This window comes from Pleuronectes platessa, chromosome 14 (genome assembly GCF_947347685.1).
Source record: "Pleuronectes platessa chromosome 14, fPlePla1.1, whole genome shotgun sequence".
NCBI lineage: Eukaryota > Metazoa > Chordata > Actinopteri > Pleuronectiformes > Pleuronectidae > Pleuronectes > Pleuronectes platessa.
This window is the reverse complement of record NC_070639.1, coordinates 2,750,245-2,768,803: the sequence shown is the minus strand read 5'-3', so window position 1 is coordinate 2,768,803 and position 18,559 is coordinate 2,750,245. Positions and strand designations below refer to the sequence as shown.

The 18,559-nt window shown below is 39.0% G+C and overlaps 1 protein-coding gene across 3 annotated transcripts in view; it reads left to right on the top strand.

Annotated features, from left to right (window-relative positions):
* LOC128456144 (nck-associated protein 5) overlaps positions 1 to 6,057 on the top strand; it is a 66,737-nt gene extending 60,680 nt beyond the window's left edge. For all 3 annotated transcript variants that reach the window (XM_053440211.1, XM_053440210.1, XM_053440213.1), the window contains 2 exons: positions 999 to 1,094; positions 3,088 to 6,057. In XM_053440211.1, coding sequence (XP_053296186.1) covers positions 999 to 1,094; positions 3,088 to 3,089 — 98 coding nt within the window. In that variant the 3' untranslated portion in view covers positions 3,090 to 6,057. The remainder of the gene's footprint in view (positions 1 to 998; positions 1,095 to 3,087) is intronic.
* The last annotated feature ends 12,502 nt before the right edge of the window (positions 6,058 to 18,559 follow it).

Sequence of the window (18,559 nt, the reverse complement as noted above, 5' to 3'; positions counted from 1 at the left end):
TTCTCATGTAAGGAAATGTAATTCATGACGCTCCACTTGCGTCATTTTCGTCATTACCAGTGCAGTGCCTGCACTGGTAATTTCCATTCTCAAAGATACTGTAGACATGACCTGCTCAATGGTAATCCCAGATCCACCAAAATCCACTGTTAAGAAAACTGCATTTGGCAACACGAGGGCCTGGTCAAAATCAAGCTTTTTCATACTGACCCCTTTAACTCCTGTACCCCTGAGTTGCTGTTGGTTATACAACTACAATGTTTACTTTTCTACATGGCACATGTGAATTTTAGAGAATGTTTGGGTGCTTTAGACAGACAGATGTAAACAAGGGCAGGCTTATTTCTAGCCTTCAATTTGTAGGTCCAAAGGTTTTCAGCTGATTTGTGCATAAATGAGAACCTTAACATGTCTCCTTTAGTTATGCACTGGATACAACGTACATGCTATCATGCGATCTTACTGTTCTTCATATACATTATTTGCTTCTGCTTAGCTATCATGCTTGTAAAGCAATAAAGTTAGGTCTGTGCCTTATTGAATACATGCATAGAGCTTCAACTTACAGAGGGGTCGGGTGGACGATCTCGCTCATGGGTGATGCTTGTTTCGCTAGATTGTTGGATTACTTTGTAAAGAGTTTGTCAGACTCATGCTTATTTGGTGAAATGCATATTTAAAAATGTGTCTCCTGAGGGAGAACTTGAGACCTGTGACTGTTTGATTTGAGCATGTCTGGTAAAACTAAACCCTGTCTTTATTTGCACACTGTTACAGTTTAATGAAATAGTTGTAAGAATTATAAATTGATCATCTCTCAAGATGTCAGCCTCTGCTTTTTCAATGTCACTCACATCTCTTGCCACTTTGAATTTTGAGTGATAATCTAACTCTTTTTGAAGATGCCAGACATCAGTCTGTCAGTGACACTTGACAGGGGAATTAACTTTGGCTGTTTAGAAAACCTCTGACATGAATTTTATTGTGTGTTTTTTCAGGTGGAATGGAACCAAAGAAGTTAACCTATATCAAGTCGAACACACGAGCCACCCCGAGCCAACAGAAAGAGCAGACGAGACTTCAGCTTGCCAACTGTAAGATAAAGGAAGAGATGTAAAGCTGAAAAACCTATGTCGAGAGTTTATGTTGAATTAAATTAGCTGTATAGCCTTGGACAGTCAAAGTCATTTTAAATACCTAAATTTATTCAAATTCATCTGACAATTTATAATCTTCAAAATCCTGCTTGTTTTTTGCTCACTGAAGGATTACATTGGCATGTGTGATAACATTTTTTAGCAGTTCAATATTCACTTAATATCAAGAAACGTGTAGCATCAGCTCCAATAGGCTTATCAGACAAGTTCAAACTTTGCCTTTCACAGTTCAAGCCGTCACAGCTTCTCTGTTATAAAGGTGGAGAAAACTGCAACAGTTTGTCTTCAGTCACATTCTATGCAATAGTGTAATTTGTCACAGAACTGCACTCAAAATGATAAACTTAACTGTAGACACTCATTTCATCCCCACTGAGCAGAAAGCAAGTTTAATGGTGGTGGCTAAACACATGACTAACACAAGTTCCCCAAACATCATTTGCATCTTCTCACAGTACATTAACGCTGGCATTTACAGCTTGTGTGTGTGCGTGTGTGCTAACGTGTACATATATCTTTGTGAGGACCATTTTGGCCAGTCCATACTTTCTGGCCCACTTTTCAATTCAATTCATTTTAAGTTGTATAGCCCCAAATCATACTATACATTATCTCAGGGCACTTAACATAAAATGTCAAGACATTTCAAATTCTTAGAGAAACCTAACCTCCTGATATTATTAGCAAACACTTTGGTGACTGTGGGGAGGAAGAATTCACCAAGTCAAAGACTCAGTGTGGATGGCCATCTGCTTCGACTGGTTGGAGTGAGCAGAGAAAATGGGATGGATAGGGGAGATGGGTGGACACATGATTTTATAAACTTTGCCATATTTCTAGATATATTATATTTTGTTGTTGTTTTTAAAGTGGGAGACTGTGGCTGCGGATAGGGGGGACTTCTCATTGAAATAAAGTGCTGCCCATAGATGCACTTTATGAATATGTGTGTGAATGTCAAATTCTGTTACTGTGAAGCGCTTTGATTGGTCATCAATAGTAAAAAAGAGCTATGCAAATACAGACCATTTACAAATGGCTTTAGGCATTATAGGGTTATAATTAGATTTAGGTTAGGGTTAGGGGAATGTATAATGCCAACGAGTGTCCTAACTAAGCTAGAAGCATAAAGTTGTGTGTTTGTGTTTGTGTGTGTGCATGTGCGTTTAGATCTTAAGATATGGCTGTGGGTTAAAAAACTAGCTCTAGGTATGACGTTTCACAAGAGCCACCAGTACACACACACATGCACACATGCAGGCACACAAAGTCAAAAGTCAATTCCATACAAGTGTAAATACAAATGTTGAATAATCTGCACAACCTTATAAAACATTAACAGTATGCATGACCATGTGAATGCTATGTATCAGTCCTGGTATCACTTTTACTGACACAGCTCACTTTTGTGGGGAAGTGATGTAACTTTATATTAACATGCAGGGAAGGAGGTCTCACCATGTCTGCCCAGTGCAATCAAATCACAAACTGTCTCTTTCGATTTGCATCCAAACCAAATTGCTACTATGAGTTGAACCTATACATGTTGAATTTACTTTCAAAGACACTTCAAAACTTCCCAGGTGCATTTTAAGCAGGGAAAGTTTTATTCTTTTCTATGAAGCTCCTGAAGCATGTCTCTGCAGGTTCTTGGCACCCATTTTGAGGAATTGTGCGACATTATGTGATTTAACCTTATCTGGGCAAATAAACACACAGTCAAACTGAAATGTTCTATTGAGCATCTCTTTCCCAGACTCTGGCTATAGTCTGGATGAATAGGGCCTTCGCTGCAAGTGTTGCATTGTATAAACTATTTATAAGAGTATTTTAACTTGCTTGAAATGGCATATATTTTTTAAATGTTGTATTATTTGCATAGTAGAGAGCCACAGCATTTCACTCTGCTCTACACCTTCTTCCATTTCAGAGTTCCTGAGGCTAAAGGAGACAAACTAGAAACTGGGAGTCGAATTTTCACTTGGATTTATCACTTTAACTCACATGGAGGATCCTTAATTCCCACAGTGTGGACACTGTGTCTGTGTATGAGGATGAAACGCTCACAACTTGGCACTGCAGGCTTCCACATGTGCTTGGTGTTGAGTTGAGATCCTCAGCAGCTTTCGATGTGTAATAATGAAAACTTTGGCAGCCATTTTGGAGATCTGCAGCTCATCGGCTTCAGCTTCTAAACGTTACATTGACATGGTTCATTTTCTTTTCATCTGACAACATGCAATTTTAAATACATGAAACAATCACATTTTAACTGCAATGGTAGGTTAGTTTCTATGTCTCTATGCTACCTGATGTATCACTACCAACTTATAAATACATCTGAGTTGCACATAAGCTGATGTAAGTGGCTGTGCACATTAACTGACCTACAACAATGAAGCTTTAAATGTGCAGGTCTGATCGTAAAATCAACTTTGCATGACCCTGACTTACTACATGCATCTACTGCAACACACAACTTTCATTGTTAAAAACGTATATTCTCATGTTAAAATGTGTTCTCATACTGTGTGACAGTATGCAACTGGCACAGCAATGCTGTTGCAACCCTGTCACCTTACAAATTACATATATATAACTTACTTTGTCTGGCTATTTTGGAGAAATTATTAAAGTGCTGAATTGTGTATTTCTTTTTACCAAATATGTTTTCCCAACAGTGTAAAGTCTAATGAAGACTTTTTAAAAAAGAAACTTAAGACAACATGGATTTGAAGCTTTGTCCTTGGAAACTGTGGGACTTTCATTACTAGACTGTCTATTCTTCTGTATTACACACACACACACACACACATGTTGCTCACACATACTATATGACCTTATAAAGATGTGTCAGCAAACCATTCTCCACCTTCATATCCAGCAGTCACAGAGGAACAGTAGCTTCTCATTGATATGTGTCATCGATTCTGACACAGAACAATGTTCTCTCTGTTTTGGTCTCCAGATGTTAAGAAACAGTGTCAGCTCTTTGACTTGCCGGATGGACGACTGCATCAACCAGCTGCTTGTAACTTTGTCCTTTGGTACAAGCAGCTGCGTTTTTGTTAATGATGCTAGACCACTGTTTAAAAGTGGTTGTTACATCACATTGTCACTTGACTACATTCGATTAAAAACCTTTGTTTAATGCAGGTTTACATGATAATTTACAAGCACAGACAGTTTGCTACCAGACCTCTCTAATGGCGCCAGCTGTGGAGACTAGGGACTCCACTAAAACCCTGCAGGGTATGTAGCTCATTCATTTACAGTTTTCAGCCACATGTGAAGTTCTAGTCTCGAATAATTCTGTCACTGATATGTTTTGGAGCAAAGCAGCAGATGGAAACTTTTAATGTTAAGATTACAAACTATGCTTTCCTGAAAATATCCAGAGCTATCTTATGTACAGCACTTACTACTGATTTCCATTCAGGAGTTCTGCACCTGGCTGCGTATTATGACTCCTTTAAGTCTGCACTAACTTGTTGAAAGCTTTTTTTATTGTCACATTGTTTATATCAACTTGCATGCAACCGCCCTCTGGATTATTCAAACCTACAAATGCATCATATGAATCTGATGTCCATCATCATATGCATCAGAGTTTCTTCACAAGAGGTTGAATAAACTGACGTGTTAAATGTGATGTGCACTGTTAAATATTTATGTAATAAGACACAATATCATCTAATGTGAGACCAGCTTTCACACCTGCACCTTGATATTTTGAAAAAATCTCCTCTTAAAATGAAACTTCATATGTGCACTATATTCAGCTTTTTTTCTCACATTTTTCCACAGTTATGACATCGAGACCGACCTGTTGGTTTTGCATTTAACGTTGGCTTTAAAGCACCTAGTAGGCACATAGTGGACGCTGTTGTGCTCGCTCAGGGAAAAAACTAACAACGAGTGTCTAGGATAGATGCTGTGGATTAACACATACAATCATTTCACTGCAACCATCAGATTTCACTGTGGTTGAAGATATTTACTCGTCCTCTTGTCTGTTTTTGTCTGTACACTGACCTGTTACATATCGCACCACGGTTGCTCAGTTTTCTCTCTCTTATGTATGCTGTGCCCTTTATAGTAATGTTTTCAGTGTCATGAATGCATCTAAACATATTTGACAGTCATAGCTACTTTACTATGTTTCCCTCTCACACCTTTGTCAGCTCCCAACCCTTCATGTGTAGATATTTGTGAAAATGCATATTGCCAAACACTGCTCTGAGCTAATCGCGTATACAGAAAATGAATGCAACTAAATCTACATATCAGACTTATCATGGTGATTATAGCCATATTCTTCAACACACTAGAGACAGTTTACATGTGATGTAGAACTATAAAGCACTGTAACATTGCACAATGCCATTAGTCATGCCATCTTACTGTATTAACCTCTTCTTTAAACTGCTTCATGTATATGTGAGGTAATATTTGTAAAATAGCAGTAGTGTTGACGCCAATTGAAGCACACAGGCCTATTAAATTATATATGTAGCGTGCACAGGTGATACAAGGTTTAATGGATCAGGGAACAGATTGGCTGCACCGATACGGGTAGATGGAGCATGATGTCTGTGTTTTTAAAGTGGCTCATATAATGAAGAGCATTACTCTCAAAAGAGTATTGTATTTTTCTACATGTACTCTAACGCCCTGTATTTGTACTAAGCACTGAAGAGTGTAATTTAACCATTTAGTGCACATAATGTTACTCACTCTAACAGTAATTCTCCCCCTAAATGTTTTTTTCAGTACCCTATATGAAGTTCCTGTGTGACGGTCACCTTAGCAGTATGAATTGAGAACTGTATATTACTGATATTCCTTGTTTTATGTCAAAAAAGAAAGAGAAATAAACCATTTCAATACTTACAATACATCTAGTGTTTCCTTGTGGTTTGTTGTATTTCACTGAAGTGATTTTGCAAAAAAAAACAAACACCCACTGGAATTGTATGCCAACAGAGTGTCCTCGCAGTTTGAGCATTCATTCCAGGCTCATAGCCAACCTGTTTGCAAGCATGAAAGATGGAAGCTCTACAGAGGCATCTCTACATGAACACTGAGTTCAGCTAACTGTGACAAGTGTTTTTTTATTAAATAAACTCAACAATTTTCAGAATACTGACCAATGTGTCAAGGGCACTGCCAAGGGGCTCTCAAACTTTTGAGAGGAAAACTAAAATTGAAAAAGTTTAATCATATTGAAAACCATGTTATTCTAAAATCATGTTATTGATTATTGCCTTAGAAAATGGGAGTTGTGAGACACATATAACATTTGAAAGGTTTTCTTTAGCAAGGGATGTTTGGTATGAGTTTTCAAAGAGAAAGTAAAGATGCTGGAGTTTGAGTGTGTCTAAGTGTTCTACTGTAGCCATTGCATTCTTGGTTCACTGTTCCTATCTTGTGATCACTGGTGTACATAATGCTAACTCCAATCTTTCCCTTGCCTCAAATGATGATTTTGGGAAATGTGCCTTTTCATCTTCTTCCCAAAGCAAAATGAGAAGACGGAAACTCTCATCTACAATTCTACAAACCTCTGTGTGTCTGTTTGTGGAACAAATATTAAGTCAACCATTCATCTTATCGGTTTAACAATTAGCATGTAGATTATAAAGTGTACGAGGCAGTGCAGTGTCTGATTTGGTGCGATTTTGGACATTGGATATGTTCAATATTAATACAAACTAAATGCCTTCAGTCTGTGGGCTGAATAGAATCTTCTACATCGCTGGAAATATTACAGCAGCAGTTGATAGGTGGCAGCCAGCAGCCAATAATATCTTTCCTGCCTGATATTTGTGGAATTAGTGGGTAGATGAAAAGTGTTCAGCTGTAGGTTTAAAGGGAGTTTTAATAGAAACAGGAGACAAGTACGTTGATTTATTGCCATGAGCATTTTGAGCTGCAGCTATGAAACAAACTGACTTAATTTCAAGTACCACTGTGTGATTTCAGGTCAGTGAGGAAAAGTGAGCTAGAAAACTGTTGAAAATTACAAACACACACTCTCACACTTAACAGTTATTCACTCGCTTCAGCTTACTTTTTCACAGACAGAAGTAAACCTGATGAGTCTTTGAATTGTAGTTTCAGAACAGTGTAGGTTTGTCCTGCGGCCCCCCTGCCAGATCTGTCAAGGTCAGTTCATTAAATCCAAATTGAGGTAAATGAGGTGATGCAAAACATCCTGGATGACAACAGAGAAATGTTTAAATATTGGACATAACTGGAAATCAGGTAAACGTATCAATGATACTGTACTTAAATGCCATTAGAGCTGTCAGTCAATGCTTTACTCACTTAACTCACTTACTGTCTTTGACACAATGAACTCCTTTTGATTTATAGACACTTGATATTTTCCAAAGACAGAAAGTCCCATAGTTCACTTGAGGACTGAACATATTTTGGACATTATTTTGAAAAGCTTTTTAACTGTGAATGCAGAGAGCTTTTTATGATCTGGGGGTCAGTAAGCCTTGATTGGTGTAGCTCTATGCATAATGCCACCCAGCGTGCCATCAGTCATGTTATGACACTCCTGCTCAGAAGCTGCCACAGAGAGCAACTACATCTGCACATTTCACTCAAATCTACTAAGTATTGCACTCAACTAAGTGAATTCGAAAAAGTAATTCGAGTTTTTTAGGGGGAAATACTGGACCATCCTTTATTCAAGTGACAGCTTTAATAGTTGCCCATCTTTTACTTAACACCAGCATAGTTTCACTTAATTACCTTGGACATCTCATTTCAGGCTAAAAAGCTCCTCACTTGTCGACACACATCTTCTCCTTGCCTTAAAATGTAATTTAAATAACTCTTAGCTAATTTAAAGTTTCACCAAAGTAGGTATTCATAATATTTAATTTCCAGCTATTCTGATTAACACAGTTAAATCACAAACAACTTCTTCACGGCTCCTTGATGCAGCGCTGACACACTGTTTCATCCAGTTTTAAAATAGGCTTGATCTAAACCACTCTGTATCAGAGTGCTGCAGTTTAGACGGAGGACTGAAATCTGCTTGTGTTGTAACTAGTCCAAAAGGACAAAGCATAACATGACCCTCCTTTGTTGCAGATCAGCAGTTGTCCCTCGTCTGGGTTTGCTCTGCACTGACCTCGTCTTACTCCTTATGCAGCAGCGGGCTGTAGGGTGTAGTGCTGCATGTACGCTGTAAATTAGTTTGGGGCTTGGTTAAGGACAGGCTGACGTGTTGTCGGGCTCAACAGTGTGAAGTAGAAAATGAATTGTTTAACAAGGTTTTAGCCGTCGGTGAAATAAAAGCTCACACTGTGCACCACTGAGGAGACCAATCCATCTTCATACACTATCCTACAAGTTGAACCCACTAAGGGTATTGTTTTTGTTGAAATGTCTTAAAAATCTGCATTTCCCAAAGCCTAATGGCCAGAACTTCAGTGGCACATTTCTGTACCATGCTGCATTACAGTGAACCAAACAGAAGGGCGCCTGTCTGCTGATCTCACTAGACTAGGGCAAGCAAACTCTACCTAACATAATACATAATACATAATACATTCCTCTGCCTCTGATATTTTCCACTGACACAGTTTAAACTTTTTTAGGTTTGTGTTTGTTTCAATAGGGGGCAAAGCTCAAGTAAACCTCTGACGACCCTTTTGGACAGCCTGAAAAGTCAAGCATACGGTCGTTAACTTATTCAACAAGCTTACAGAGGCAATGATAACTCAAATGTATGGTTTATCTTTGGTTAAGTTTAAAGAAAGATCAAAGTGACAGTGAATGAAAAATGCAGGTGAGTGACAGGACATTACTTCCAGCTGATGTCAGCATGGACAACGCTAGTACTTGTGATTACCTCATTAAACACTGATGACACAGTGTGCTAACCACAATCAACTGACATCACACTGTATGTGCCATATCTAACTGTAGATATTCCATCCACTGGGACAAAGAATATCTAATGTGTTGGACTTCGGAGCTCATTACATCACCAATGCATCCACACAAACAACATATGTTGTACCCTAATTGTACCCTAACCCTAATAGTAATACAAATGAGAACAGACCGGGTTGCACATACTTCAGCAACACAGTCACACTTTCGTGATGCATGGTGCAGTCATGCACGTGCATGTGTGAGCACTCGTGTGTGCGTGCACAGCGGTGGATACGACGTGTGAAGCGTCACAAGAGGTGTCAGGCTCTCAGAGTCCGGCTGCCAGATGCTCCGTCCCTGCGCCTCAGAGCTGCTGAGCATCCATCTCCCATGGTTGTGCTCAGAGTTCCTCTCAGCGCACGATGCGGCTCATCACCGTCTCAACTTTGCTTCTGTTCTTCTCCAGCTCAGGTACGGTGCCACGGCTCCTCTTTCTCGCCTCTTCACTGGATTTCAAGTGTTTCTTTAGGTTGTCGCGCCAAAGCAAAACTTCCAGAGCAGATTATTTCTGGAGATGTGGCGTGCGCACTTGAGACAGGGAGGTGTTGATTTTTGGTCCATATTAAACTGGGAGACGCAGAGTGCACAGTTTGGATATGCGCGCTAATCTACGTTCATCCTTCTGTTCTGTAGCCTGTTCAGATTTTTGCTTCTCATTATGATGATAAGGAACTTCTTTTTTGGGATGGATATACATTTGAATAGCGGGTCCCATCAACATACTCCATATATTCTTTTTAACAGAGAGAGTTTAGTCTTCAAAGTTCACGATGTCACTGCGCTCCCGCGCGTCGAGCTGCAACAAACCAGGTAAATTCAGATACAAAGAACTCAGCTTGGCTGCTCATTCATTATGGCACCACTCCCGAACAAGACTTCTTCTCAGTCTAATATAATGGTGCATTTTTCTCTGTCTTTCAAGGCTCAGGTAGTGAAATATTCAGATCTGAACAAGTCAACATTGTTAATGTTATGCAATTTATTATCATTATTATTTTTGTTATAATTCTTCTTCTTCTTCTTCTTCTTAATATTATTATTATGTAAAGTAGTAATTTAACATAGCTGGTTGACGTGGGACTCACTGTTGTTTTTGTTTTTTTAAGTTGCTCCTATCTTTTGGATAAAAATCTCCACACTAGTTCTCAGGTATATAGTGAAGTAAAAGGTTCCACATTCCCCCTGACATGCATTGGGTTTTCAAGTAGTGCTCGTGTTAACTGTTTATGGCTCTAATTGCATTTGATCCTTAGATGATAATAAATAATAAACAAGTCAGTTTTGTAATACAAATATTGAAATATGAGCATATGTATTTTTATCAAGGGAAGACATGATGAAAAAGCTGGACATGCTGGTATGATACATTTGTCACCAGCCACTCACACACTGCTCAATAATCGATCATAACTGTGGCATCAGTTTAAAATGGTCGGAGCAGAAAATAGTCACAACAATATAAACAACATTTAGCATTTACATCGTAATTAAAAAAAGAGGATTGGTGGTAGAAGCAATATAACCAGTTTAAAACCAATAATGTAGAGATGAAAACATTGACAACATGTGTTTGCAGGACTGGCTCTGCAGATTCAGTGCTACCAGTGTGAGGAGATGACACATGACTGCTCCACCCCAGAATTCATCGTCAACTGCACCGTAAATGTGCAGGACATGTGCCAGAAGGAGGTTCTGGTGAAGGGTGATGGTGAGTGGGATCTAGAGTTCAGTATTTCACTTCTCTCTTTTTTAAACCTGCTTATTCTTCTGTCAATAAACTGTAAATTGGAACAGGTTACTTTGAAATCTGGACCGACTGGCTTCGAAAGCATGTCCAATCGACAAGGTTTTGGTTGTGATACAGAGCAGGGATCTCAACATTCAACAAATGGTCTTTATTTTTGGGCTTGAAATCAATTTAGGCAAAAATTTAGGTGATAGAAGTTACGTCTGTTAGTTGAAAAGAAATCTTTGCTGTACTTTTCGAACATCATCTTGTTGCTCATGACCAGGATTTGTGTGTTTGTTATAGAGGAAGTTATATATATTTTAATCATTAAAAATGTTGTCAACAAATAGGTGTTTTAAAATGACATTCGTGGAGCTGTTTATGCTTCTGGCATGTTTGATGTTTACTACAGCACAAAGACAACTAAAAGAAAAAGAGCCAGAAGCAAGGATGTGGCTGCGAGCAGAAATCAAACTGTTCTGAGGTCAGCAGAGACAAGAGGCCCTTAAGAGCTCTATAACTATCAGTGAAGGATGAAAGACTAAGCTGCAGGTCAGCATTTGAAGTTGCTGGCATTGTTATAAATTATCTTTCCATCTGTGTAGAGCATGTGCTAGTTTCTTTCCGTGCATACTGTCAGGCGTGTTGGTTTATCCTAAATATGAGAAGAGTCGGACTGGTCCAATTTAAGTATTTATTGAGATGCAATGAAAGTTGAACAGCATAGCTATGGACAATTATCACAGCCTAGGCTAAATCAGTTAGCAATAGGTAGTTAATAATGGCCCAGAACAAAAGGGGTTTGATATAATTATAACAGTAGATTTAATATGATTGGTTATGAAAGATTGAAGGAGAGTCACCGCAAATCAATTTGGTTCTCCCTTATTGGTCCAAAGCTGTAGTCCACGCCTCTTGTCAAGGAATCCAGGAAGTGACAAGAAGCCGCTCTCCGTGACTGATACTACTACTCTGATAGTTGCTAAGCAAAATGTTCTCTTCATGAAAGGCCTTGACACAGCTGATGCCATGTGGGCCATTGGAGAAAGGAATATGATGTTCCTGCTATATCCAAACAATGTCCTGTTGATGTAAACATTAGGATCCTCGAAGCCAAAACAACGAAACAAAACAATGTCAACAAAGTCACTCTGTCCGACCTCCACAACTTATCAGACAGCTGCATGAAATATATGTGATGTGAATGAATCTAGGGGAATAATGGTTTAATACCAAAAGTTAGAATTCAGAACAATTATAGGGATTCATTATTAACACTATTCAGCAAGGGTTATTTATAAATTATTTGTATAAAGGCCTTATATCTGACCAGACCTGCTCAAGACCCCCTCTCCTGTCTTTATCGCAAAGAATACAGTTAGGCCCCAGAACAGCTAAAATATTGAATTCTCACAATACACAGACAGACTTGCTCTATTTGTGTGAGCTCGTCTTTCCCAAAACCTGATATGATACATTGTGTGATATTTGCCAAGTGCAAAACACTTGACTGAGACTGCTTGAGGTCTCTGCCGCTTCTATGCAGACTCTATTGTGTCTCTGCTGGTGGCCTGAAGCATTGTATTTTTGATTTGTCCGTCCGTCCCATTGGAAATGGTAAATGTTCTGTATTTCTATGTGCTTTACAATACAGTTTTCGTCATTCACCCATTCACACACACATTTATGCATCTATGTGCAGCACTTTCTCTGTGAGAAGGGTCAACTGTGGGGCTCAATATCAACTTCGTTGTGAGATAATAATGTTCAGCAAAACACTTTTCTGACCATTATTAATCCTATAACTCATAACAAAGGAGAGATTGTGATGGGGAGGAGACAATTCTGTTTTTTGGCTTAAAAGAAAATTTACAAGCCGCAGTATTTGGTGATAGTAGATCAGGGATTTTGGCATCAATTAAAATGCTAAACTTCTACTGTTCTGAAAGCAATCATATAATCATTTGGTAACTATGGTAACACATATGCTCGTCAGCCTGTGAATGCAGGGATTTTACCCAAATCAATCAGACAGCCAGTAGCAGTTGTAACAGTGGTTGTGTTTGTTGTGTATGTCAGTATATTAAGTCGCTTAAAAAGACAGCAATCCCACTGTGAATCCCTGAATGTTCCTGTCTGTCAATAATGCTCATCATCAGTTATGTCTTTGTGAGCTTTATGTGCCTTCAGGGAACATGTATGTCAGTGGAATTGGATTTAATGCATCCAACTCACCTTAATGTCATTGAAGTGTTCACGGCACTGAAGAGACAAAACTTCAGGTCTGTTCTGCAATAAGGAATGAAAACATGAATCAAATATAATATTACATTAACCTACAAGCCGGATATCATTAAAGGATCTTTTGGGGAATATTGCGATGGTGTCTCCATGTGATTAACTTTTGGAGCTGACCAGTCATGGAGGTGCAGAACGGGAAAACACGCATTATGTTCTGAGGCTGGTGTTAGGCCGACACCTGCTGAGAACTGTACGCTTGATGTGTGAACATGCCCAGCAAAAGCAGTACCTGCTGAGTTTGTGCAGAATTCTGCCCATCTGCTGAGGATGGTAAATCTTTATGAATGTTTTAATGGGCCACTGGCAGGGTTGGGATTTCTCCTGGTGCTGTGCATTGAGAGAGAAAGTAAGAGTAGGGCTGCTCGATTATTGAAAAAATCATAATTACGATTATTTTGGACAATATCAAAATCACGATTTTTCAAAAAGATTATTAATGTGCCCTTAATCTGAAATCTATGCTATATTCTGTAAATGACTGGAGCGTGTGCAATAATTCCGGTTCAGGTAAACACCGATGACGGATGCGTGTCTTATTCCTCCGTGAAACCAGGATATCGGTGCCCGGTTATTCAAACCCTTAATGATGGAAACCCTAACACTCTCTGACCGACTGACCGGCACGGAGAAATGCGGGTCCAGTCTGACCGGTCTGAACAGCCAGGCGGGAGCGTGCATGAGAATAGCGGGGCGCGCCGCGGCCGCTACATGGTCTGCTGCTGCCCTCCCTGCTTTTCCACTCGCGCTGTTTTTTTCACCACGGGTCACCATACACACAACTCGCCTCCTTCGCTTTACCACTGCCTCCTTCGCTTTAGAGTGAGTGCCAGTCAGCTTTGCCGCTGAATGCTTTGTGGGAAGGACTGAATCACGCATGCGCGTCACTTTTTGTAAAAATAATCGTTTCAAATCGATTAAGTAGTTTGGAGATCGTTTGACCCCATAATCGTAATCACGATTAAATTTCGATTAATCGAGCAGCCCTAGGTAAGAGTGACTTTTTTGGTTGTCTAAACAAATTTCAAATTATTATGAAATGTGGAGGGACCAACTGAATATGTATAAAGGCTACAGTAGCCTATAAAGGATATGAGCACAAATGTAGGCATCGTCCCTCCGATGCTTTTTAATTCCTTCATGGTTTTCATTCTTCACATTGATTTTGTTTGTTTGACGTTTGACTGGAGCTCCTTTAATTGTGTCATCCTAAAGGGCCTTTTTTCTGCAAATCTTCTATTGTAGTGGTGCATTTAGATAAAAAATGCCAACTAATATAACCAGTGCCGCAGTTACTGTTGATGATGGATCAAATATCATATTAGCCTTATGTCAGCTTTAATCTATAATTTGATATTAGCAATGGAATCCAGGACTATATATTATGTTAAAGGGGTCACTTGTGGGGACAAACGTACAGACTGTAGGTCCTCATGAGTTCCATAGATTATTGTCTGTCAGATCTTTGTTTTTGTTTTTACAATCCACAGCTTCATCGTTACTGCTCTCAACCTAATCAGTGAAGGAGCTCTGATAAACACGGTTTGGTACCAGTGCAGCATCATGCTACATATAAACAAAGTTAGTTCTCTACTAGTGAACATAATTGAGCCTTTGGCAGCTAGAGTTTGTAAGCAGTAAAAATAATTTGAAATAAGGATGAATATTAAATAATTAAATAAATTATGGCTGACTACCATGTCTTTGTTCATGCTGGTCTCAGTGCCAAACTGGAACTGTTTTTACAGTTGCCATGACAAATCAAAAATGTTTAAACCCTTTCTTCGTTGTTTGGAATATTACAACCTTTTTAGTTATTCTGTGTTACATAAATGACTTTCCCTAAATAAAATCTGGAACTGTCTCATTTATCTATATCAGTCAATCTATCTAGAAAAAAATATAACAAGCGGACAATCTGGCAAAAAATTTTGTGTTGTTCAAAGGACTCAGGCTGTGTCCTAAACCACCCACTCACTATCGATCTACAGCTATCAGTTGGGTTCATCAGAATGAGGTGACACCCACAAGCACACTAATCAGATGATAGGGAACTATGTTGGCAGTACTAACGTGTTTTCCCTAGATTTTTTGTCAGTGTCTGGACCTTCAATTACAAATGATAATCTATTTTTTTGTGTCTGAAGTTAATAATTCATCTTACTCACTGGGTCCTACATGTTACAAATGTTCTAGACAGTGTAGTTATAAGCATCTATCCATACTGGCTATATGAATCAGATCAAGGTGTTGCATCTGGCTGCTTGGATTTTCACAGCTTTTATCTTTCTCATTTTTTTGAACACATGAATTCATCTTGTTTAGTAAATATTCATAACCTGTAGGCTTGGACATTTTTTCCAAATATCCTGTGCACATGTACAGCTTATATGTTGTTCTCTTTGTGTTCAGACTCATAAGTTTGGGTTATGCAGCAGCTTTTGAGTGTGCAGGATTTTATGAGTTTAGCAGTTTATTGCTGCCTTTTGAAGTAATGAATAATGTGTCTGCTGTTTTAACGTGCCTACGTGCTATAGGGGTAAGAACCCAGACACAAAATCCTACTCCTTCTGTCTGAGGTCTGCTTTGTTTTCACACCCAACAAAAATGGTGGCCATTTTTATTGCCTCTCCCAACTGCTGATGAGCAAAGGCAATACGCCCTTGTCTTTGGAAATGTACTTTCCAATTCAAAAGGGCAGACATTACACACTATAGTGTCGACAGTTCTTAATAAGGAAATTTCTGCCTGAATGCTTATCTACATCCCAGCCTTCATCTCCCAGTGTTATCATTATTGCTGCTCTGCATGAAAATAGGGATTTGAATGACCACAACTTATCGTTATTTGAAATGCAGTAGAAACATTCACAGATTCACTGCCACCAATGTGCAATCTGCTTCAGTGATAAGAATAAAAATCATCAAGGCTGTTCAATTAAGTTTTCTTGCAAAAGTATTGTCTGAACGAGCCTGTGACTTTGCAGGCAGTTCTACTTAACAGATGAAGGAGATGCAGAAGCACTGAAGTATAACCATAATTGAGCTATTTTCCTTCCACCAAGCCAAAAGATTAGCACTTTTGTATCTAGAGGGCGATTTACAATACATCTGCATTTATCCTTGTCCGGTGAAGGAAGAGGCTGGCTTGCAGAATATCGAAGGGCAGACGTCCTTCGTCAAACCACATACACACTCTCAGAGTTTGGCGGCTTTTCTGATGGCAAGCAGTAGATGAGCTTGGCTTCCCATCCAAACCTATCTTCTATTAGACTGTAAAATCCTTCTTAAATTTTTTCGTAAACATGATTATTCCTCTTAAGTTATGTTAAGCTACCTGAAGCTACCTGAAACTTTCTATTTTCTTTATTTTTTCAAATTGTTTTAACTTAAATTGGTAAGTGAATTGGAATTTAACAAGTCTGACCCAACTTGATAAATGTGTTTACATGGTCTTATAACTAGAAACATTAAGACGAGATAGTTAGCTTGATCCATATTGACTTACCAGTACAATACAGACTCAGATATAAAGGTAATAGCTCAAGCAGAGGCAGTTGTCTGATACTGACCATGCACACAGCTTCACTCAAATGCATCCTCTTTATTTGCAATTGGAATATTACTGAAATACTACATGCACATGTCAAGAAACATCTATAATGCAATCTAAATAGAGAGTCAGTCCTTTTAAGTGCTTATCGTTAAACTACATCATTGCTGGGACAATACTCTACTGCACAGGTTCGTCGCAAGTGGATAGGTTTATTCCTGTTTAAGGCTAAATAAGCACTTAGCTCATATTACATGGGCAGCTGTGGCTGGGGGGTTAGAGCGGTCGTCGTCCAACCAGAAGGTCAGCAGTTTGATCCCCTGTCTTCCCAATCAGCATGCCGAAGGGCAAGATGCTGAATCCCGGAATGGCCCCTCATAGAATAAAAAGTGCTGCTAATAGATGCATGTATGAACCGTTTGAGCGGGTGAATGGCTAACTGTACTGTAAAGTGCTTTGAGGGGTCATCAAGACAAGAAAAGCGCTATATAAATACATTTATAAATTCAATCAACTGGATAGTTTAAAAATAGGAACTTTTCACTTTTCATTTCATAAATATATATGAATACACAATATATACTGCCTTTTGCTATGCAAGTGCAGTACATTCTCATTAGGCATGCTTGATTGATGGCTGCTAGTTTGTTTGATGTTATGTTCAGTTTTATGAAGTTGAGTGAAGATACAAATGCTTTGAAGTAAAAACAGTGTAACCCCAGCTTTGGCAAGTTGCATGGATTACAAAGGATTTGACTTCAGGGTTTTCAAAACCTTGATCTAAAGAATTTCTACACACACTGCCTGAAAAATATGGCAGAGAAGTGAAGGAAAACATTGTTTTAGTATAAGGCTGATAAAGAACTAGACAACACTCTACCTCCTTGTGCAGCAAGAGCAAAGATAGTTGACACAGTTTTATATGATACTGTGAGCAACATTATCACATCAAAGCAATGTCCTACAGTTCCTGGCATTATTAATACATGTTTGATAACATACAGAGGAATTTCTCAGATTAGCTACTTGTCATTGTGTAGTGCGTTCATACGCAGTTTGTCCTCACCCTGAAGATATATTATCCCCACAGTAGCCACAAAGGAAGCCCACTAGAAGGAGCAGTGGTGACAAGACAAATAAATCTGATTATACCCAAAATCACATAATGGTGGCTGATGTGTTGTAGGTGAAGCTGATGAAAGTTGGCAAACAGCTTCTCCCTGGCTGAGCAGAAAATTATGTTGTTTTGTGAAGTCCTCTCTGAGATACAGATAGAAGAGTGATTGTGAAGTGTGATCCTGGAGCTGGATTTTACCGCCTGCTGTATCTTAACTCATCGTTCAGGCATCAATGCTGTTTGAAGGACACTCAGCCAAATGTCTACAATCAAGACATTCAAATAGTTTGATTGCTTACACTAGAAAACTGAAACAGGGATGTCATTTTTGATGATCAGGAGTTTAGGATGAAGTCAGGAGAAGAGCAGAGCAGTTTACTCCAGCTCCTATGACCTGAGGCACGATGAGACACTCCTGAAAGCCTATAGTTCAGTTCAGGTCAGTACAAACTGCTGAAACTAAAACTGAAAATTTTAGCTAATACACAGTCACTTGGCGTGTTCTGTTTATGTAACCACTCGACCCCACCTGGTAGAAGACTGACTGTCCTGGTCACACTGCTCTTCCTGCTGAGGACACCACAGTGCAGCACAGAGCTGAGAGGAGACAAGCAGCAACTACATTCTTGTCTCTCTCTGATTTAATAGCTTATCTAAATTAGCTTTTGCAATTTGCAAGAGCTAATTTACTGTATCAGGAAAAGGGAAATGAGAATGTGGTTAGTCGCAGTAGTTTACATTCAT